The sequence below is a fragment of the Halichondria panicea genome, chromosome 7 (assembly GCF_963675165.1).
Source record: "Halichondria panicea chromosome 7, odHalPani1.1, whole genome shotgun sequence".
NCBI classification, from domain to species: Eukaryota; Metazoa; Porifera; class Demospongiae; order Suberitida; family Halichondriidae; genus Halichondria; species Halichondria panicea.
In genome coordinates, this window is record NC_087383.1 from 7,148,703 (window position 1) to 7,172,034 (window position 23,332).

General features: G+C 41.3%; 3 protein-coding genes and 1 long non-coding RNA gene across 5 annotated transcripts in view; 1 reads left to right on the forward strand and 3 right to left on the reverse strand.

Moving 5' to 3' along the window:
* The window catches only part of LOC135338987 (uncharacterized), a 74,825-nt gene that overhangs the window by 28,142 nt on the left and 23,351 nt on the right, over nucleotides 1-23,332 (reverse strand). The gene's annotated exons all lie outside the window — the stretch shown is intronic.
* On the reverse strand, nucleotides 566-10,538 carry LOC135338521 (espin-like). The gene is made up of 5 exons (XM_064534693.1): nucleotides 10,371-10,538; nucleotides 8,156-8,448; nucleotides 6,888-6,992; nucleotides 4,997-5,101; nucleotides 566-1,320 (listed from the first exon to the last, which is right to left on the reverse strand). The coding sequence occupies exons 1-5, from the start codon at nucleotides 10,379-10,381 to the stop codon at nucleotides 1,208-1,210; spliced, it is 627 nt and encodes a 208-aa protein (XP_064390763.1). The 5' UTR covers nucleotides 10,382-10,538; the 3' UTR covers nucleotides 566-1,207.
* On the reverse strand, nucleotides 10,673-15,086 carry LOC135338508 (pre-mRNA-splicing factor RBM22-like). 2 transcript variants are annotated; one of them, XM_064534672.1, is made up of 7 exons: nucleotides 14,959-15,086; nucleotides 13,800-14,266; nucleotides 12,934-13,134; nucleotides 12,292-12,428; nucleotides 11,629-11,727; nucleotides 11,210-11,377; nucleotides 10,673-10,970 (listed from the first exon to the last, which is right to left on the reverse strand). In XM_064534672.1, the coding sequence occupies exons 2-7, from the start codon at nucleotides 13,895-13,897 to the stop codon at nucleotides 10,843-10,845; spliced, it is 831 nt and encodes a 276-aa protein (XP_064390742.1). In that variant the 5' UTR covers nucleotides 13,898-14,266; nucleotides 14,959-15,086; the 3' UTR covers nucleotides 10,673-10,842. The 2 variants fall into 2 exon arrangements, with proteins under 2 accessions (XP_064390742.1, XP_064390743.1); XM_064534673.1 differs by lacking the exon at nucleotides 14,959-15,086 and adding an exon at nucleotides 14,504-14,675.
* LOC135338546 (uncharacterized) lies at nucleotides 18,885-19,986 on the forward strand. The gene is made up of 3 exons (XR_010395550.1): nucleotides 18,885-19,569; nucleotides 19,637-19,739; nucleotides 19,792-19,986. It is a non-coding gene; the product is annotated as an uncharacterized LOC135338546 (long non-coding RNA).

The window sequence follows — 23,332 nt, forward strand, 5'->3', positions numbered from 1 at the left end:
CATAAGCCATGGAGACAAAATATTTGAACTTAGTAAACGAACTATTATTATAGTTCACGGTATTATTATAGTGCACGCTTGCAACACTTGTTGTAACTGTATACATGTGTGTAATAGTCTGCTAGTACAATATAGCTTCATTGGTATTGGTGTGCTGCATTATCACCCGTGGTGTTCAGCACATGCACATATAGAAAAGGCAATACCAGCGAACAAAAATTCATCCAATGTGGGGCTCAAACCCATGATCAGAGTCTGATGCTCTACCGACTGAACTTGACTTAGTAGCAGATCCAAGAAAAAGAAAAGGGGGATTTCAAATTAACGAGCGCGCAGTACAAACATTTTTGGGAGTTACGCCCACTTCCGGTCACACGTTGTGTAAGACTATAGGGAAATCCCATGCAAACTCATTTGATACATCAAAACAACAGGTATTCAACTAATACAAAAAGCTAGGTAGTATAGTTGCATGCAAAGCCAGCTAGCATTATAATTATAGTGCAGAGCTATATGAAATTATCTACTAAGTAGAGTAGCAACACTCCATGGACGAGTTTTGCTACTCACTCTTCTGAAAGGCTGCGATGGATTTCCAAGTAAATAAACCTATAATTATAGCTATAACTGCAAATCCGCAAATTGCAATCCAAAAAACGATACTATAGAAGCCTATATATATTATAGAAACTCTTGTTTGCACTTCATTGATCCTTGAGCAGCTGTAGCAGTCTATACACACACATGCACACAGTATACCATAATAATTATACCTCTCTGAGCACAGTGGTGTTTCTAGGAAATGCAGCTAGTAAGGAGGGTGCTGAGAGCGAGCGCAAAAAAAATGTTTGATTGCTACTATAATAATTACATGCATGTATACAGGCTAGATACACTTGAATAACTCTTTGATCATCAGAACGTCCATCCTCTTTATAATTAATAATTATTATAGCTACCATCACATGGGTTTCCGTATATACACTCATGTTTTAATTGTTATACACTAACAAGTTACTATAATAACGATGCAAAACAGTGACCAGTGCAGGCCCTATACCTCTTATCAAGGAATCGAGGCATACTGTAGGTTAGCAAGGTGTTCAATAATACCGAGAAATGTACAACCTACTTAATTGTTAGTAGTTGACAACCCATGTACAGCATAATTATGCACAAAATAATAATTATTGTATTACTATACTAACTAATTACCATTGACAGCCACAGTGCATTTCATGATGAGGAACTTTATGATGTCCAGGTGCCCCTCTCTGACTGCCAGTCCCAGTGGAGTTAGTCCATCCCTGGTCACAGCTCCTATAGTGGTGAGTATATTATTATGTAAAGAATTAGCCTCGAATCCAGGCCGATCAAAATACGGCCTACATGGCCATGGTATATATTACATGTGTAATCATATAGGTGTTGCCCGTCCACGCCGATGTACTATCGTATAGCGCGAAATTTTCGAGGGGCTTAATTTTCGCGGATTTCGTGGGTTAGTAATCCTACACAAAAATTAAGTCCACGAAAATGTTTCTATTGAGAAGGTTTATTTGCACATTATAGTCTGAAACTATAGAAGAGGCTCTCATCTACAGTAGACTCTCGCTATTCCGGCTCTCTGAAGTACGGCCACCTCGATATACCGGCCATTTGGCTTGGCACGGAATGCTAGCTATAATATGTTTACTGCACAAAACTCACCCTGAAGTACGGCCACTCCCTATTCCGTTTACCGGCCAGTGCTGGCTGTCCCAAACAAGGTTCAATGTAATTTTATACGAATATTACGGCCGGATATGGCGTTATGGGTGTGGTTTAGCAAATAAAATTGGATTACACTTAAATAGAGAACAGAATGATTCCTTATCCTACATTATCCTCGAGACAAGAACCGCAAAAGTAGTCATTAGATTCGAGGTAAGGTCGTTTTTAAGCCGCGGCTATTTCCTGAGCTACAGCCACCTCGCTATTCCGGCCAAGCTGCATGGTCCCAAGGGTGACCAGATTAAAAAGAGTCTACTGTATACCTCTATAATGGTCGTATGGTTGGGATGTTTGAACTTGGTTTCTGTACAGACCATGGGAAATCTTTGAATTTGTGTTTCCAACTTAACTACGACCATACGACCATTGTAGAGGTAGCCTCTTCTAACTTCAGAATGGTGTGCAAGCCTTCTCGACAATGGAATAGAGCTAGGGCATAAGCCATGGAGACAAAATATTTGAACTTAGTAAACGAACTATTATTATAGTTCACGGTATTATTATAGTGCACGCTTGCAACACTTGTTGTAACTGTATACATGTGTGTAATAGTCTGCTAGTACAATATAGCTTCATTGGTATTGGTGTGCTGCATTATCACCCGTGGTGTTCAGCACATGCACATATAGAAGGGGCAATACCAGCGAACAAAAATTCATCCAATGTGGGGCTCAAACCCATGATCCTCAGATTAAGAGTCTGATGCTCTACCGACTGAACTTGACTTAGTAGCAGATCCAAGAAAAAGAAAAGGGGGATTTCAATTTAACGAGCGCGCAGTACAAACATTTTTGGGAGTTACGCCCACTTCCGGTCACACGTTGTGTAAGACTATAGGGAAATCCCATGCAAACTCATTTGATACATCAAAACAACAGGTATTCAACTAATACAAAAAGCTATGCAAAACAGTGACCAGTGCAGGCCCTATACCAGTACGGCCACTCACTATTCCGTTTACCGGTCAGTGCTGGCTGTCCCAAACAAGGTTCAATGTAATTTTATACGTATATTACGGCCGGATATGACGTTTTGGGTGTGGTTTAGCAAATAAAATTGGATTACACTTAAATAGAGAACAGAATGATTCATTATCCTACATTTTATCCTCGAGACAAGAACCGCAAAAGTAGTAATCCAATTTTATTTGCTAAACCACACCTAAAACGTCATATCCGCCGTAATAAATTATACGTATAAAATTACATTGAAAACCTTGTTTGGGACAGCCAGCACTGGCCGGTAAACGGAATAGCGAGTGGCCGTTCTTCAGGGTGAGTTTTGTGCAGTAAACATAATTAATTATAGCTAGCATTCCGTGCCAAGCCAAATGGCCGGTATATCGAGGTGTCCATACTGCAGAGAGCCGGAATAGCGAGAGTGTACTGTACACAGCAGAACAAAATTACAGTGTGTTATTATAGCGTATAGCATATCAAATTGCTTAACTGTATATATGCATAGAAAGGTCAACACAATGAGCTATTCCCTATAATTATGGTAGTAGTCTATGGCCTACAAGTTACTATACACCCTAGAAGTGCTAACCCTCGGCTGTTGACAGGAGGATAGAGTGTTCAGTTTTACAATAATAAAGAGACTGGTAAAGGATCACTTTAGCTGCATGTAGATCTACCTCGAATAAAGGTCGCGTGTGGAGCTCATGCAAGTTCAAGCTATTCCGCAAAAATTAAATGCGCAAAAACTATTCTAACGGTCATTTCGCGAAATTTCATTAATAATTATACCCTCATAAACTATACCCAGGGGCGTAGCTACCATTGTTTCCTGGTTGCCCAGAAACCCCCCCAGGAGCTGCTGAGAAAATTGGGCAGGGCTCCCTATAATTGAAATCATGCAGCCCTGCCCATCTTTTCACATGTGGCTGCAAATCAATAATCAGAGCAGCACCGTGAAGCGTTTCACTTTGGCTTTGTCTCAGCTAGTTAGTCTCAGCTAGCTAGCTACCTCAAACAAAGAAGACCAAGACTTAAGTTCTAGATCTAGTATCAATCCTGAATGCTCCAGTATTCTCAGACTCAGCTCTAAGCACAACTTTATTCAGGAAGTGTACAAGTTTAGAACAATCTCAGCCACATGAAACCTCTCAGGTAAATGACATTTAATTGTTGCTCAGCTAGACTAGCAATACACAATTGGCACCTGCATGCCTAGTATGTTACGTCTATAGCTAGCTAGCTTCTCACAAACATATAAAAAAGTCATGAACAATAGTCAATAACAGTAGGTGTGCCCCAATCAAGAGGGTGTGGTACCGGAAGTGGGCGTGGCCACACACATTTCGTGGCGCTATCGCGCCGCTGATGTTTCTGCAGAAACCCCTGTCTCAAAAGTCTGGCTACGCCCCTGATACCCACTATACGGTATGAAGAGCAAGCCACAAGTATTGTTTAGTGTTAAGTGCCATCAACACGCAGGAACATTTCACCCATATAATAAGGTGTCACACAAAGAGAAACTACATTTGCCCACAAGCATGCTACTAATAATTATACGTAAGAGCAAGCCACAAGTATTGTTACATGCAGAGGTATAAATAACAGTCGGTCGCAATTAGCTGACTATTAACTATACTGGCTCAGTGATAGTGTCCTAGCATGCACAGAGTGAAAGTCAAAGGTCATATAGTTATGATGAACATATGCGCACTCATAATTATATCAGCTATGTTGTTCATTGCAAGAACAGGCCTAGCTATGTAGCTATGTAGCAGAGTGACAAACCGACTAATGGTAAGCCTCTAACTAAACCCTAGCCTCGGTCCCAGGCCGATTTTTTTTTAATAGAACGAAGTTGAAAAATACGGCCTGGTATTGATTGTATCTGGGCGTGGCAGGAACCGGAACTGGAAACCAAAGCAGAGATTCTTCACACTTTGTTTCCTGTCATATTTCCCCGTATAAGTTTAATGCCATAATTTAGCTCCGTGTATATATGCACACAACACAAGGCCTATAGTTGTCGGCCTAGCAAGAAACAACTCGGCCTGGAATCGAGGCTACCTAAACCCTACTTGATTACTAAGACATTGCAATTGCATGGGTAATTTAGACCAATATCACCTGATGGCAGACTAGGACAACTTATCAGGACAATCAAGAGGTGTTATTTCTACCTCTGCTGTTAAGTGCAATCAACAGGGTTAAACGTATTTTATTTCTGCTGACTAGTTCACATAATTATGCACGTGTAACTAACTTACCATTGACATCAACATTGTATTCTGTGATGAAGTACTTGATAGTGTTCAGCTTCCCCTTACTGACTGCCAGTCCCAGTGGAGTTAGTCCATCCCTGGTCACAGCTCCTATAGTGGTGAGAGTTGTGGAAGTGTACGTGATAATACGTGTAGTGAGGATAAACTATTATTATTTGTAATTTAAGCTACGTTCTGTAATAATATACCACTATTATACAGTTGTAACAGGTTATTTTGTATGGTGGATCTTTTCACATTTTTTTTATTTTATTATTACACAACCAGCAAAAAGTAGGTTATCATGCCATCCTCTTATGAGTAATAACTTATTACTTGTATATGTATGGCCTTCTAGCAATTTCACGATCACTGGAGCATTCCATATAATTATTATAAAAGGCTGCTTAGTGGGTAGCTAGCTGAAGATCAGAGTGTTCTGGTGTAATTTAACTCCATAGCTTTGGTATACTCAGTGGCGGATCCAGAGGGGGTTCTTTGGGTTCAATTGAACCCCCCTTTGAGATAGAAGTGAGTGGGAGGCTCAAGCAACTAGTTAGCAAGTTGTTCTTTTCTTACTAGCTTTCACATGCACTTCTTACTAACCTTTAGTCCTTGTTAGTCCTGCGAAGCTTTGTCTGTGCAGTTTCAGTGACTATGAAGGCCAAAAACTCTCCAGCGTAGCGCATGCAGATTGCTTATGAAAAGTGATGACCTTTTTTTTTAGGAAAAAATTCGGTGTTTTAATGCGCATGCTCATTGTTTCGAAGAAATGACGACCTTTTTTTTTTTAATAAAATAACAGTCCTTGACCTGCTCAGGGCCCTGGAACCCCCCTTTCAAGAATCCTAGATCCTCCACTGATACTGTACAACAGAATAAAATTGCAGTGTGTTTGGACGCTATTATAGCGTATAGCATATCGAATTGCTTTTAACTGTGTGCAGAGAAAGGTCAACACAATGAGCTATTCCCTATAATTATGAGAGTACCATAAAGGTCGCGTGTAGAGTTCGTGCAAGTTCAAGCTATTCCCCAAAAATTAAATGCGCGAAAACGTTTCTAACGATCATTTCGCGAAATTTGACTCAAAATACTCATCCCAAACCTTCGTCTGGGATGGCCCACTATACGGCACTATAATTATATACGGTACGAAGAGCAAGCCACAAGTATTGTTTATAGTTGTTAAGTGCCATCAACACGATTAAACGTATTCTGACTTGTTCAGTTTACCGTATAATTATATACACCCTCGAGCACTGAAGTGCTAACCCTCGTCTGTTGACAGGAGAATGGAGTGCATATAGCAACCACACAATCAATAGTGTTTAAATTAACAGTAACAGACTCAGTAGATCAATTATTATAGCAAACATATAGAGACTGGTAAAGGATCACTTTAGCTGCATGTATATCTACCTCAAACAAAGGTCGCGTGTGGAGCTCGTGCAAGTTCAACTTATTCCGCGAAACTTAAATGAGCAAAAACTATTATAACGATCATTTCGCGAAATTTTATATACCCTCAAACTATACCCACTATAATTATATAAGCCATGCACACAACACACCATGACAGTGCATAAGCTATACGGTACGGTATGAAGAGCAAGCCACAAGTATTGTTACAGAGGTATAAATAACAGTCGGTCCATCGGTCAATTTCTAAGCAATTATCTGACCATTAACTACTTGCTCGGTCATAGTGTCCTAGCATGCAAAGATTGAAGGCCAAAAGTAATTAGGGTTAGGGTAAAATGTAACATGGAAGGGACAGTATGACTTGTGTAACCTTGACAACGTATCTAGGTACCCTAACCCTCCATTATCAACTTCCCCTGATCATGAACTGTACTTCATTCACATGAATATTGTATTGCATGTACTAACTTACCATTGATATCAACATTGCACTCTGTGATGAGGTACTTGATAGTGTACAGCCCCCCCCTACTGACTGCCTCTCCCAGTGGAGTTAGTCCATCACTGTTCACAGCTCCTATAGTGGTGAGTTAGGGAGCATTGACACGTACATAGTTTACTAAGTCAGAGTCAATTGTTCTCAAATTCAACTATTCAATAGCTGCGTATGCACTAGACACGTTAAGACTTGGTACATGCATGCATGGGGATAATTCCAGGGATGAAACATGTCACTATCCCCAGATTAGAATGAACATTACCACAATACACAATAGTATAGAGTCATATGGCTGCATAGCAACCACACAAACGTTGTCAGTTGCAAACCACTGTGAGTAGAGGTCAGGGTACAACAACCGTCAAATCACAAATCACAGTATTGTTTTGTGTAAAATCTCAAAATAGGAGTGTGTGTGTATGTGTTGTGTGTGTGTGTGTGTGTGTGTGTGTGTGTGCGCGCGTGTGTGTGTGTGTGTGTGTGTGTGTGTGTGTGTGGGTGGGTACGTGCGTGCGTATGTGTGTGTGTGTGTGTGTGCGTGTGGGTGCGTGCGTGCATATGTGTGTGTGTGTGTGTGTGTGTGTGTGTGTGTGTGTGGGTGCGTATGTGTGTGTGTGTGTGTGTGTGTGTGTGTGTGTGTGTGTGTGTGTGTGTGTGTGTGTGTGTGTTTGAGGGTATACAAAAAGTATCATCACGCACACACACACACACACACACAAAGTACAAAGTACAAACAAACACAAGTTTAGTTTCTGCATGACTGTATATAGTGATCTCACTGTATGTACTATAGTCTAGTGGGTCTGACTGCCATTGATAGTGATACACACACACACACACACACACACACACACACACGAAATGCGGCCTCAGTGATGGGCACAATGGACTCACAGACCCTCTCCCTCGAAACATTGGAACTTTGAATTACTACATTATTTATTGTTGTATGAATTACACCTGGTCTGTACACCTGGTCTGTACACCTGGTCTGTACATATATACGTATACTATTTCTAATAGTATAAAAAACTAATTATAATAATTACTATCCCACATAATAGAAGCGACTAACTCATTAAACGAACAGGAAACATAATTATTCATGAACATTTCTAGCAATATTGAGTGTTTTGACATAAGCACATGTACATGCATGTGTCTAGCCCTAACCACTATGTACGTTAGTTTAGCTATGAATTGGAGCCTTAAAGTGTTACATGACACACACACTGACTTACCTAGGTCACACTGTCCAGTTGCCATCAGTAACTGGACACACTTCAGGTATCCCCACCAGCAGGCATAGTGCAGGGGAGTGTTCTTAGCAGTATTCTGTACATTGACATCGATGCCATCTTGCTGTGTGAGTATCTTCACTACATCAGGGTGGTTGTAGTAGCATGCCGTATGGAGAGCGGTCCATCCAACACTGTCCCTCCAGTTGACAGGAGCTCCTCTAGCCAGCAGCCTCTCCACCTCGTCCACACAACCACCACAGGAAGCATTATCGAGTTGCTGACCCAGATCATCACTACAGTGTATTGTGGGAGGAGGTAAACAATGAAGGGCAGAAATTATCATTATTATGTACCTACAAATGACAATGAGTAATCTCAGTCTCCAATTAGTGGACTCTTAGGTGGTGAGGAGTGAGTGGGTGTATTATAGAGGATGTGACTGTATTGACCACAATCTTAGGAGCTAGCCTTCACTTGCTAGCTATACCCACATCTAGACACCAGAGGAGCCTGCAACTAATTAACCATCACTCATGAAGGTCACTCATTAGTTTCTGAGGTTGTCATCTAAATAAGTAATACAGTCATCTTTGCTTCTATAGCTAGTAAGCACGAGTTATACTATTATACAATACATGTAGTGTTAGGAATACATTTTGGTCACAGTCATTATTGGACAATAGAGTGTCTGGATTCATAGATAAGGAGTACTGTATTCATTGTGGCCTCTGAGATATGGTCACCTCAATGTACACATGCAGCCATTCCACCAAATGTTCACCACTTAGTAAACCACAGATAAGGAATTGGAAACGGAAGTCCCTCAAAATAATTTTCACCACTTAGTAAACCATAGATTATAGAGTTAGAGAAGTTACATTGAATCTGCAATGGAGCCTCGAAACTATTCGCGTTACTTATGAACGAGGCAATCAATTTTTGTCGGGTAACTCCCTTAAAATAAGAAAGTTGTGTTTCCTCGAGATATCATCTGTTTATAACACGCCTAGTCCGTCAGCCACATGTAGTACTTATAATGACTGACAACGTACACCCAGTAAAAAAGATAAATTAGCTAGTAAAGTCATAAGTTCCCAAGGCTGTTTTAGAGCGTGCTAGTTATAACTACTACAATAGGTATAGACCTTGAATATAAGTAAGTTGCACGGACTAAGCAGCTATTTGTAGTTTATTATGCACTGTGTGTAGAAATAGGTATTGTTGTGGCTCCATTAAACCACAGCGTAGCGCGGATGATACTCGAGGGTACCTTCGTTTCCAACCCCTTTAACCCCTCAATCTATGGTGTAACACAACAACTCATGATCAGAGTGGTCCAGGGTTCAATGAACTATTTGTTGTGTGGGTTCTAATGAATAAGAATGGTATGCAGAAACATTAATTTTCTTACAGAGCAATTCTAATGCACCTATCAATGTGTCGCCCCACTACCCTCCTAGGGAGGGGTCAGGCTAACATGGAGGATTTGACCACAGGTCAAATTCCCCACATGCCTTAAGCAGTTGTACAGTCTTTACTACGCAAGGCCAGGTCAAATCATATGTGACAGGGCCTAGGAAAACAACCCTTATGGAGCAAACTAATAATGTTCAGTACACTACAAAGTAAAATATTTAGAGCTATTTTAGGATTTTGGTTTTCTTTCATAAGAAGTAACTTCAATATCTCCTCTAACTAAAAAAAAATTTTTTTTATCCGAAAATTTTTTTGTATAGCCGTTACAGGCAGCCATTGAATTTTTTCATGCTGTTCTTGTATGCGGATAGAACTTTGAACATTAGTTTCTCAAAATGGTAGGTCAATACTGTCCCCCTTTCACCCGAAAATATTTTGGGGTAGGAAGGTGCAAAGTGAGTGATATTGTAATCAATTTGAAGCTTAAGCACTGCTTTATTTAATTAAGCAATAAAATACAATTAATTAGTTTGCTCCATAAGGGTTGTTTTCCTAGGCCCTGTCACATATCAGTATGGGGCCAACATTTCAAGTCTAATTCCCCCGTATGTCCCGGGGGAGCACATTAGGTGCATAATTGCAATCTATTATTATTTCCCTAATCAGCAATGTCATGGTGTAGTGTGTGATTGAAGCTGTACATGTATACTGCACTGATGTATCTTTGTCAACCCTGAATACATACACAGACAGCCACCAGATACTATACTATGTACACCTTGTAGCTGTACAAGCTCACCTTGTTGCCATTGTCCTGACCTTCCTGACCTGCCCTGGGGCAGCCAGGGACTAGTAGCTGCAAGATAAGTGTAGCCGTGATCCGCAGAGTTACTTCAGCTCAGATAGCTTTGTTTTGAGATGAGATACGCCCCTCACCTGAGTTAGGAGATACGCCCCTTTTTAGCTCTTAATTTGCCACGATTATTACTGGAGGGGATGCTGTCCGGGGGGGGGGGGGGGGGGGGGTTTCATGCGGGGGACACTGTTTTAAATTTGTTTTATATTAATGATCTTTACCTAAACTCCATATTTGCTCTCATAGAGAAGTAATCAACAATTGCATTCTTCAGCTCATAATTAATGATTAGGTCAATTGCAATTTCATGTACACAGTTCACATGATCAGAAATACAAGTACGAGTGGAAATAATAGTTATTAGTATTATGTTATTACTAGCAGTCCATTTCTCTAGTCCAATACAATAGAGAGGTTATTTCTTTGCCCCGAGATGGAGTGGACTCTGTGAGGGATAGTGGAGCGTAGGTGGGCGTGGCCCTAGTGGGGGAAATCCCCTCGATGGTGGTGGTGGGTAGTACCCGCCAGCAGGAGGAGGGAATCCTGCCCCAGGGGAAAGTAGTACAGATCATGATAATCACGTTCTATAGCTACTACACAGAGACACCTTACACACAGGGTAGGGTACACGCAATGTGAAGATAAGCTTGTACATGTATCACTATGTATACCTGTAATAAATGTTTTAGGTGTTAAAATTCATTTCAAGTGAATAATGGCAACTTCTAAAGAAAAGCTCTGGACATTAGATTAGTGCTTGTTAAACATTTCTCTCTAATTACCTGGTGGCGGTGGTGGTGGTCCGAGTAGTTGTGACACGTGTGGTGGGCGGGATCCCAGTACATGTGATATTTGTGATGGGCGTGGAGGTGGGGGAAATCCCCCAGGAGGAGGAGGGGGAGTCGCCTTGGAGCTCAGGCCAAAGGGGTCAAAGGGCAAAGGGGGCGGGGCTACACAGAGAGAACACACAATCAATCGATCACAATTAATTAATACTAACTCTGAAAAGGGATAGACAACAATTATTCAAAATGTGCTGTTAAGATTGTCAATTATTCACTGTACAAAGGTTGTGCAAATGTTTCCAGTGCTAGTGGGATGATATCTAAAAGGACTACGATTAAAAGTTGGATAACAAAAAGAAACATTGCAGTAATAGGTAGTGCCCCTATATCAAACCCACTGTAGTGAGGACACTCACCTGCTGGCAGTCCTGGTACAGGGGCTAGCGTCTGTTGACCCTTGACCCCCAGGGAGGGGGTGGTCTGGGCCTTTCCCCACAACACCTTGAGTCTGCGACCTGAAACACACACACACACACACAAGGAGATAAACAAGTGCCATAATTATGCCTCCCAGCGAGGTATGTGTGTGTGTGTGGAGATGGGGGGAGGTGTGTGGGTGTGGGTGTGTGTGTGTGGGGGGGAGGAGGTGTGTGTGTGTGGGTGTGTGTGTGTGTGGGGGGAGGAGGTGTGTGTGTGTGTGTGGGGGTGGGAGGAGGTGTGGGGGTGTGTGTGTGTGGGGGGAGGTGTGTGTGTGTGTGTGGGGGGGGGGGAGGTGTGTGTGTGTGTGGGGGGGAGGTGTGGGTGTGTGTGTGTGTAGGGGGAGGAGGTGTGGGGGTGTGGGTGTGTGTGTGTAGGGGGAGGAGGTGTGGGGGTGTGGGTGTGTGTGGGGGGGAGGTGTGTGTGTGTGTGTGGGGAGGAGGTGTGGGGGTGTGGGGGTGTGTGTGTGGGGGGAGGTGTGTGTGTGTAGGGGGGAGGTGTGTGTGTGTGTGTGTGTGTGTGTGTGTGTGTGTGCGTGCGTGCGTGCGTGCGTGCGTGCGTGTGTGTGTGTGTGTGTATAATAACTGATACACTGTACGCACCTTTAACAATGAGTTTATTAAATGTTGAGTCAGCAGCTTTCTCTGCGGCTGCTCTAGTGGAGAATGTGACAAAGGCATAACGAGACTTGGTCACCATGTGAATAGACATGATCTCTCCAAATGCATAAAACTGGTCCCTGCAAACAATAATGATAGAACGCTCAAAATGCATCAATGGAATAGGATAATACACAAACTAGCGAAAACACTAAAATTATTGGTAGACCAATCATAGAACTGGTGTCTAAGCGGTAATTCTGAGAGCTATCAATTAGTTTTGAAATTGGACAATCTGAACACAAATTGAGCAAGGGCTTCATCTAGTGGTGGGGGCTGGGGTGAACCTCCCCCCCCCCCCCCAATGCTCAGCTTCCCTTCCATGTATAATAATGACATCATCACATTAGTACTGTCCATGGTGTACAATATGTAACTAGATCTACTGTGATGCACTAGCATGTAATAGGGGTGTGGTCAACAAATATGGGAGGGGCCAAAATTGTTGCGTCCTGTGCAAACCTTCCCTCCCAAACTGTTAATCCAAGATGACACCCTGTACTCTCAAAGATAGCTACTGAACTGCTAAATGCTGTGTACATGTTACATTACCTGCTACACAACGTCACTAATAGAGTTACATACCTGAGATCTGATTGGTTGAATGACTCATCAATTCCTCCTATATAGAGGCTGGTGACTGTCTTATCGTCAGGTGGTGACAGAGTGGGCAGGTCCTGGGCACTGGAGAGAAGCTTCTCAGCCACCGGGTCATTCACGCCATGGTAACGATCCTTGATCTTCTGATTGGACAGTGGGTCATTTGGATCTGTCGGCATCTCGTGCCTGCATGTATATAATAGCAGTTACATAGTCACACATGCTGGTTATATAACTAGTATAGCGGGTAACAATTGTTCGCAGATTAGCCACTTTCGGGTATAATCTTTTCAAGGATAGCAGTTTTTGCAGACTAGTATATAGAACAGGCACTATCTGAGCACAATCACTAGCTTATTGTCAATCATACTGTGTCATTGTGTAATAATAACAATTATTCACGATGACGTCAAACTGCCTCCGTTTTGATTGGATGTGGTCTACTTCATCACGATTAACGCTATCCTTTAATTAGACTACATTTAACTAATGTACCGTATTACTAGAATGTTTTGCGAGCATCAGACATTTGCGAACTTTGCGATGGTTGATCAATTCGCAACAATAAAATCCGCAAAACCTAAATACACACGATCCTTACCAGAACGCAATAGTTAGATCACAAAGGGTCAAATTTTCTGCTGATTTAGCTCATTCGCAAAGGTTCTTCACCCACAAAATATTCTACGGTGAGGGGACCTTGTTATTGACAATCATACAGTGTCATGTGTAATAATCACTTCTTCATGATAACGTCAACACTAGTGGTCTGCTTCACCTGGTTTAACGCTATCCTTTATATGTGCATTTCAATGTAAGGGGAGCTTGTTATTGATGTGTAGTGTGGTCACCTGTAGGGACACTCCTCTCCACGACTGCACTCTCCCTTGACCCAGAATGAGCAAATGTGAGGTCTGTTGCGTTTGTAGTACGGTCCAGTACGCGACATCTTGAGCAGCAGATCATTAGGGGCTTTCCCCCCACCACCCCTTGGCTCTGTCCGCCAACTCTCAGCAATATAGGGGGTCAAAGGTCATTCTACATGTCACACCTACTGATATCGTATTATTAATTCTCACGATCGATAATCATTATTGACAATTTAAAGGGAGGTCGGACAAATTGTAATTACAGCTTTTTAAAGAAAATTTCAATATTTCATCCATAAGCACCTGACTAATTAGAGACTTGGTATGAACTCTGACCTTTTGTTCCATATTCTGCTGATAATATTCTCGGCCTACGTCACTCTTGGGGAGAGTGTCTGTGACATTGAGAACACTGTCCCTAGCCTGTACAGGGAGGCCATACTCGAGGTCTGTAGGTTATAAAATTATAATTATAGTGACCAGGACTGCATTGAGGGGGAGGGAGTTCAGATTCAAGCTATGTGTACTGTAGATGGAGCTACCAAATATATAAGCACCAAAGACACATTAATACAATTTACTGTATCAAAGCCTCCATACACACAACGTTAATAGTGGCAGATATTGATATAAAAGCGAGCAAAAGCTAAGAAACTTGCAGGTTGGTATTCAGAGCTACACGCGACCTTTATAATTAACAGCTGAAGTGATCATAGTGTGAGTCCTATGAGATCACATGATAGGGAGGAGTCTGCTCACACTGAAGTGATCTCATACTAGGGACAAGGGAAAAGGGTCACTAAAGTAGAAAGCTAGAATTGTGAGAGGGGAGGCAGTTCAAAGCCTCCATACACACAACAAAGTATTAGTTTTAAGAGTGGCAGACTTTGATGCTAATTAAAGCTTCGTTGTCAAATAAAAGCAAGTAAAGCTAAGAAACTTGACCTTGCACACTGACCTTAGAGCAACACGCGACCTTTATTAGACTATGTATGGAAACAGAGAGATAGAGGATAAACTACTGTGAGACTTTTATACAAAAACTTGAAAAAAAGTTGTTCTAGGAAGTACTGAATGCAGTGTACTGAGATTGTGTGTCACCATGGCAACATAGAAAGGGTTATATAGTGACAGGGCTCACCAAGGAGACAGGTTTGACAGATGTTCTTGAGTTGGGCACATGATTGGCAGACCTCTGTTCTTTTGTAGCGCATCTTAGCACCAGGACACCATCGGAACACAGTGTAGGGCCGGGCACAGATCTGAGGGGACACTCTGGGTAACAATGACCTCATTACAATTTTGTAAAAGTACCCGAAAAAGAAAATAAGAACCTACCAATCGGGGGCAAGTTGGTGACGCCCCAACTTGATTGTGTACTTGACAGCAGTATACTGTGTATATAATTATGAAACCCTACCCAATAGTTACACCTAACAGAGACAATTCTCTTTATCAGAGTACATCTAAATCAGCAGAGTTGTGTACCCACCTTTCTTGATGATGACTAGATTGAGCACACTCAGGTTGCTGTCCATTATGCAGCCTCTCACTGACTTGCGTTTCCTATCTCCAGTGCGTCTGGGTCTGTAACAACTGTGCCCCTTCTTGAGGAGGAGCTTAACACGGCCATTAGTGAGGACACCTTATTTCATGAGGAAGTTGTCATTGCCACCGCTGATACGAACCACATAGCCCTGTGTGTGTGTGTGTGTGTGTGTGTGTGTACGAGGGTCGGGTGTGTGTGTGTGTACGAGGGTCGGGTGTGTTGTGTGTGTACAATCTTACAGAGCTGGAATATATAAAAAAACGGATTAGACCTCATAACATTAGACCTCATAACTTGGTAGTGAGATTAGATCATGTGATTGGTCTAATCCCCACCTATCCCGGTAGGGGGGCATTATAATTTGACTAGTGCATTCAGTATGTACTACTGAGATAATTGTTTACCTCTCCACTGTTGTATGAAGTCCACAGGACGACCTTTGAACCTCCAGGTGTTTGCGACAACCACATTGCCTGAGTCTTCGTCCTCCAGCCCCTCCAACACTTTTTGTTGTCATCACTTCATTCCGGCAGGGCGTTTCTTTCGGCTGGTTATTCTTAGCTCGTCTAGTCTATCAAATTGCAAATTGTATTTGAAATGCTGAGCTGGGTATCTGCTCCATGATGTGTTCCTCAGTACGGCTAGACCAACACCACCTCACTCTTGCCTCGCTATACTCTACCCTCAAGAGTTTCTTTTAACGTGAGTCCCAGCTCTGAGCTAGCTGACAGTCATTACTTGTCCATAATTATGGGTGAGAAGCCTGAGAGGGTTATGGTCGTCATACAGATTACTAACAAAACATGGAGAAAGCTGTTCCAGAGTTTTGATGATCTTTACCACACACACTCGCAGAATTGACTGGTGAGGGTTATGGTCCGTCATACAGATTACTAACAAAACATGGAGAAAGCTGTTCCAGAGTTTTGATGATCTTTACCACACACACTCGCAGAATTGACTGGTGAGGGAAAGCGATCGTTTGCCGATCCCTATACTGGCTATATAGCCTAGTAATACTCCAGTAAATAGCTAGTGGCAGTAGAGATAATGTGGCTATTCATGCAGTATAGAGTGTATAGGACAGCCATTAATGAAAAGGATCTCCATGCATGCACCTTAATTAACTAGTGTTCAAGCTGGCGCTGTGCTAATGCCTCTCGCCATGTTTTTGCTTTCGCTCAAAAGTATTAGAAAGGTTAATAATTTGCAATAATTATGATTTCAAATTGACAAAATAGGTGTTAGCAATTGAATGAACAACACAGTAACGAATAATACAAATTAAAAATAATGTAATTAAGTATTATTTAGAACACACCTAGCCAAGATTAAGTGTTTTAATCTGCGTGCCGAAAAAACGATGCTATGATCAAGTCAGCAATTTGGTACACATGAAACAAGTCGAAACAATAACATTCAACTTTCTAATACTTTTCAGCTTTGCTTGTGTACATATTCAATCTGCTTGTATTATTATTATAATTATGATGACATTCAGATTCAATCTGCTTGTATTATGGTTGTTTATCAAAAAGTGTGCATTAACAAACCAACTTAAAGCACACTTAAGTGTGGATTAAGTTATTTAATCCATGGTCACCTGACTGCTTTCAGATAAGCTGATTGGCTGGAGATCATGTGATCAGCACTAAGTGATAATAGAGCACATTGCTCGCATGTTTAGGTATGTGTGTGTGTGTGCACACGTCCATATGAGTATGCATGTGTGGTACGTGTTTGTTGGTTTGTGTGTGTGTGTGTGTGTGTGTGTGTGTGTGTGTGTGTGCGTGTCTAGCTATACTTTAGAACCCCACTAAGGTTGTACTACGAAGATCTTGAAACATTATCAAACGGTCACTTTTCTTTCGACATTAATGTACTAAGCGTACCTGGAGGCAGCATATTAAAGATACCATGTGAAAGAGCAGCTCAATGCGCATGTGCTGGTACCTACAGTGTGTGCACAGCTCCAACACAGCGGGCACAACGAATTTTAGAAAACGACCACTAGAGTGGCCGTCATATGACGGCTTCAACGGGGAAAGGGTTAATACTATAACAAAAGCAGCATCTGTTGCTAGTCAGTAAATGACAGCCACTCAGTGTACACCTAATAATGAATCTCACCGTTAACTTTGGTGGTTACATCACCTTTATCCTTCAGTGTCAGCTCTAGGATACGAACTACTAGTGCAGAATCTGAGGTGAGACAACAATTGCACTGTGAATATACTACGCTAATAAATATGCATGCATGATAGAATGTTCAGCTCAAAATGGATCACAGTCTACTGGATATGGTCACAAGAGCAAGGGATAACCTCATAATTATACAGGCCTATACTTGTATGATTCTACACAGGGTCTCACATCAGTGTCTCTGAATTAAGTAGTCACTTCAATAATTATACCAGTCGTTAAAAATTGCTATAGCTTGATCAGACCTGAAGTGCTGCCATGCCTCTGTATAAATTATATACTATAATTCTGGCTGCCCCAAGCTAGGTTTTTAATGTACTGTATTTATTTGATTAAACGCCCGGGCGTTTATTTCAGATCGAAGTCTTTAGAGGGGGTGTTTAAACGAGGAGGGCGTTTAATCCAGGAGGTCGTTTATTTATGTCCAAAACTTTTGCACATGCAGCAGCAGTTATTGTGCTCTTCTTGGGCTACTGTCTCAGCTTAAATCTATTTCTCAGCTTAAATCTATTTCTCAGCTTAAATTTAAGTCATAGGAGTGCCCTCTGTGTCGGTATCTCTCTCTCTGCCATCGATGCATCATAAAAAAGTATTTTTATTCTATGCTGCTACGCTTGCAACTGTGTTCCACGTGCTATTTCAGCTCCACCCACAGTGCCACGCTCCATACATGGGCAATTATTTAAGATGGGCGTTTATTCAAGGAGGGCGTTTAATCAAGTAAATACGGTACGTTTATTACGGCTGGATATGACGTTTTGGGTGTGATTTGAAGTATGAAAGTTTAAAATAATAGATAGCATAACATTATTTTCGAGACAAAGTCGCAAATTACATTAGATTCGAGGTTAACCTGTACAGTCCCAATTAACTGAATAGCCGCGGTTATGATTTCATACCGCCCACCGCGGAACCAAAATCTAGTCCAATCGCTTGTTACTCGAGACTTTTCTTCTGCTTATAATGATATCTAAGAATTGCCGACAAACACTCAATGCCTATAGATGCATGTATATAGACTTTAATTACATGTGTAATAGAATTTTGATCATCAGAACGTCCATCCTCTCTAACCACCTCATGGGTTTCCGTACACTCTTGTTATAATTATTACTACGATAATACACAAATTGAAAACATTGAATACCAGGCCTTATCAAGATCAAGCTATAATAATAATAATTATTATTGTACAAACTTGATTACTAATAGCTCCCATGCTTATAAGACGAAAATTACGTAAAATTCTTCTATAACTTTTGAGCGAAAGAAAAACATGGCGAAAGGCATTAGCAAGCGCACGCTTGCAACACACTGTTAAAAATGGGGTGTTACGTAGCACACTAATTTTAGTAGGTAAATGTCAGTGGTGTGTTAATGAACACACTCGTGTGTTTGTCGTGCTCAACAACACACTTGGAGTGTAATAGAACACACTTGGGTGACACAACAGAATGGTGTGTTACTGAACACACTGACATCCATACAGTGGTGTAAAGTAGCACACGATATATAAGATATTAAGAAGGTCTTTTTACTTTTCAGATACCAGAATTAATATTTATGTTCCACTTAGTACAGTTAGATCACCAAGAGTGCTAAGTATGTGCAAGTGAAATAAGAGTTGAAATGCTGCAGTCCCTGCAAATGCGGAAAACAACTTGCTATCACTCTCAAAGGAAGCTTTATACTTTGCAAACCCAGAAATCCAGGTCCTAAAAGTATGGCTATAGTATATAGAAGCCTGCAATGCATGTAGAATCTCTACATGCATGCTATATAATCATACTAGAGCTAAGTGGCTAAGTCCAGACCTTCTGTGTGCGCATGCGCATTGAGGCTAGAAGCACATGTAGTGTGCTTTAATTAAAATCAACAAAAGACTCAAGAACTGGAGAAGAACTCAATTTAGCTCTATACTAACTGCACTGAGTATTTAGCTTTCCTGAAGAACATACACTACTGCAGCACTTCATGGAGCTTCCAAAGGCCATTCATGTGGTAAGCTGGTGCAATACTATGTGTGATATGATCATATAAATTATATATAGCCTTTCTCACAACTCAGCCCAGAACTTGACCTCATTTTTGACTTGAGCACTGGTTTGGGTACAGAAGTGACTATTCTCTGGGACATACTAACTGCTATAAATGTGCAGAAAAGTATCCAGGTACGTGGAGTAATAGATATGCTTACCAGACATAATTATATTTATTATTTAGGACAAGACAAGATGACAAGATGACTTCAATCAAAATGTGCTACTGATGCTGTGCGCTCTTTCGTCAAAAGGGGAACATGTGATGTGCTGTCATTAACAGTAATGTGTTGTAATAATCCGTATAACATTTAAATAGTCATTCGTTGTATAGATGTGTTTTTGATTTGTGTTAAATGACTTGTACATTTCGTTGAAATTGCAACAGCACCAAGCTAACTAACATAGAGCAACTACACTATACCGTCCTGAAAATAACCAAGTTACGAGGTGCACATGCACTGTATGCATGTGCTAGACAACCATTATTAGTGTGCTTGAACGCACTGTATGCATGTGCTAGACAACACATTTACCATTATTAGTGTGCTTGAAGGCACTGTATGCATGTGCTAGACAACACTTTACCATTATTAGTGTGCTTAAAGGCACTTACGCATGACAGTCTATGTGTTACAAAACACCTTTAGGGGTGTCAAATTTAAAGTGTCATACCAACATCCCAAAAGTGTGTTCCAGAACACATCATTTTTAACAGTGCACTCGTTGTAACTGTATACATGTGTGTAATAGGCTGCTATAGCCTCAAGACCAATATAATTACTACGTAGCCACCAGTGAACAAAAATTCATCAATGTGGGGCTCAAACCCATGATCCTCAAATTAAGAGTCTGATGCTCTACCGACTGAACTTGACTTATAATATAGTAGCAAATCCAAGAAAAAGAAAAGGGGGATTTCAAATTAACGAGCGCGCAGTACGAACATTTTTGGGAGTTACACCCACTTCCGGTCACACGTTGTGTAGTAAGACTATAGGGAAATCCCATGCATTCTCAGCCAGGGTAAGTCCCATAATAGACCTATGTATAGAGCTAGCTAGCTGGTATGAACAGTCAACTAACTAACTTATAAGCAAACCCATTGAAGTTGATGCATCAAGTATACAATTACTACAAAAAGCTAGCTGGTATATACAGTAGACTCTCGTTAATCCGGTCACCCTTGGGACCATGCAGCTTGGCCGGAATAGCCTGAGGTGGCTGTAGCTCAGGAAATAGCCGCAGCTTAAAAACGACCTTACCTCGAATCTAATGACTACTTTTGTGCATGGTTCTTGTCTCGAGGATAATGTAAGATAACGAATCATTCTGTTCTGTAATCCAATTTTATTTGCTATAAATCACACCCAAAACATCATATCCGGCCGTAATATAATTATGTATAAAATTATATTGAAAACCTTATTTGGGACAGCCAGCACTGGCCGGTAAACGGAATAGCGAGTGGCCATACTTCAGGGTGAGTTTTGTGCAGTAAACATAATTATTATAGCTAGCATTCCATGCCAAGCCAAATGGCTGGTATATCGAGGTGGCCGTACTTCAGAGAGCCGGTATAGCGAGAGTCTACTGTAGTTGTACCATAATAGCTACAGCTATAATTATAGCGTTATAGTGCATAACACTCCATGGACGAGTTTTCGGCTACGCACTCTTCTGAAAATAAAATTAGGCTGCGATGGCATTCCAAGTAAATAAACTGCGAATTCGCAAATTGCAATCCAAGAAAATGTTACTAGAAGCCTATAGAAACCCTTGTTTGCACTTCATTGATCCTTGAGCAGCTGTGCATGGCAGTCTATACAAAAAACACAGACTATACCATATACCTCTCTGAGCACAGTGGTGTTTCTAGGAAATGCAACTGTGCAAAAGTAGGAGGGTGCTGAGAGCGAGCGCAAACAAAAATTTGATTGCTACTATAACTAGAGCACTAAAGTGCAAACCCTCGGCTGGTGACATGATACTAAAGAAACCAGAGGAATGGTATAATTTATAATGCAGTGCATGTAGCATGTATATATGACTATAGCACAGCAACTCAAGAGCAATAAAACTAAACTAACAACTGCACTGTGGAGACTGAGATCACAGCAAAAAAGCCTGGAGTCTTAGACTTAGAGAAGTATGGCTCCTGCCAGGCTGGAATATAGGATCCATGCAGAGTCAGTCAACAACCAACCCAGTCACCATCAGTGGCATGCATGTACCATTCTACTTTGACCCTATTTAATTGTTCCTGGTACAGATCACTTCAGCTGCAACTACGTAATCAAGGCCATGTGTAGCTAACTAGCTGCCAACGTGCAAGTTCAAGCTTCTTAGCTTTTGCTCGACAAAAAAAGCTTTAACATCAAAATCTGGCATTATTTAACCCTTTTCCGGCTTTAGCCGTCATATGACGGCAGCGGTAGTGATAATTTTAAAAAAATTATTGTGGGCGCTGTGTTTGAGCTATGCGCACACTGTAGGTACCAGCACATGTGCATTGGGTTGCTCTTTCACATGGTATCTTTAATATCTTGCCTTGAGGTATACTTGGTGCAGTACTGTCGAAAGAAAAGTGACCGTTGATAATGGCTACAAGATCTTCATAGTACAACGTCAGCGAGGTTCTAGGGCAGCTAGACAGTGAGAATAACGATGCTTATGGCCTTGTTGAGTAAGAGGACAGTGACTGGGATCATACCAAGAGAGGAAACTACTTTTCAGAGGTCAAGCTATAAATATAGAGCCTGAAGAGCCGGAGGAAGAAGCTCCTGAGCATGAACCAAAGTCCTGGACCTTGTAAGTAACTATGGAGTATCATAATGTAGTCAGGATAGCTTCAGTATGGTGTGCTTAGTCTAGTTAGTACACAAGTGGACATCATGAGCCACCATTGAACTTGTAAACCTGTGTGTAGGTGAAGAAAACATTTCCCGGGAAAAGAGCGTCTGCCGATACGACCTCGCAGAGAAGTTTCTGCAGATCTTGATTGAACCATGTCACCGTGAGAACATTGAGAACACTTACTTAGTGTCTTTAGTTACTTCATGCCTTCATACAATATAATTACTGTTTATGTTTATAATTGTGAAATGTGTATAAAAATCGTTAATAAGTGGGGGGTGGTCAGTTGCTAGGTAATGATGATGATGTCATGGTACCCCCAGGATCTGGGCTACCTGTAGGACAGTGGCGTTTCTAGGAATATCAGTAGGAGGGTGCTCAGGTCGCGCGACAGCGCGAAAATGTTGGGTCCCGCCCACGCACCAGAAGCCACACCCACATTTTACTGCGCATGACAGAGGACCACAGGGCCAAAACAGTTCATTTACAGTAGTATACAACGTTGTACACTATCAACTTTCTTTGTAAACTATGAAGGAAACTATTGTAGATGAACTAAAATTCAACAACATTGTAAACTATGATGTACACTCGCAAGTACAAACATAGTTTACAAGCTGTAAACTACCACTTCTGGCCCTGTGGGACACACCCTAATTACAAAGAACAATCCCAGAACAGAGAAGATATCAATTCTACTAGTATTGCCTAACTGACTCATCTATATAGCTATTATCAATATCTACTATAATTATACAGGTATGTCACAGTGTATGGTGTATATATAATTATATATAGAAGAAAATTAATAGTCCAGTTAGTCAATCTTCTGTGTGATCGTAATGCTGTCTTCATTCTCTTCAGACCAC

Bases quoted from the DNA above. Each gene is read 5' to 3' on its own strand.
- LOC135338508 (XM_064534672.1), bottom strand. From the start codon at position 13,897: ATGTCGCGTACTGGACCGTACTACAAACGCAACAGACCTCACATTTGC. The intron at 13,135-13,799 runs GTGACCACACTA...ATATACATGCAG, and splicing joins GGAGAGGAGTGTCCCTACAG to GCACGAGATGCCGACAGATC. The intron at 12,429-12,933 runs GTATGTAACTCT...TATTGTTTGCAG, and splicing joins TTCAACCAATCAGATCTCAG to GGACCAGTTTTATGCATTTG.
- LOC135338521 (XM_064534693.1), bottom strand. The intron at 6,993-8,155 runs GTAAGTCAGTGT...TCACCACTATAG, and splicing joins AACTGGACAGTGTGACCTAG to GAGCTGTGAACAGTGATGGA. The intron at 5,102-6,887 runs GTAAGTTAGTAC...TCACCACTATAG, and splicing joins GTGCAATGTTGATATCAATG to GAGCTGTGACCAGGGATGGA.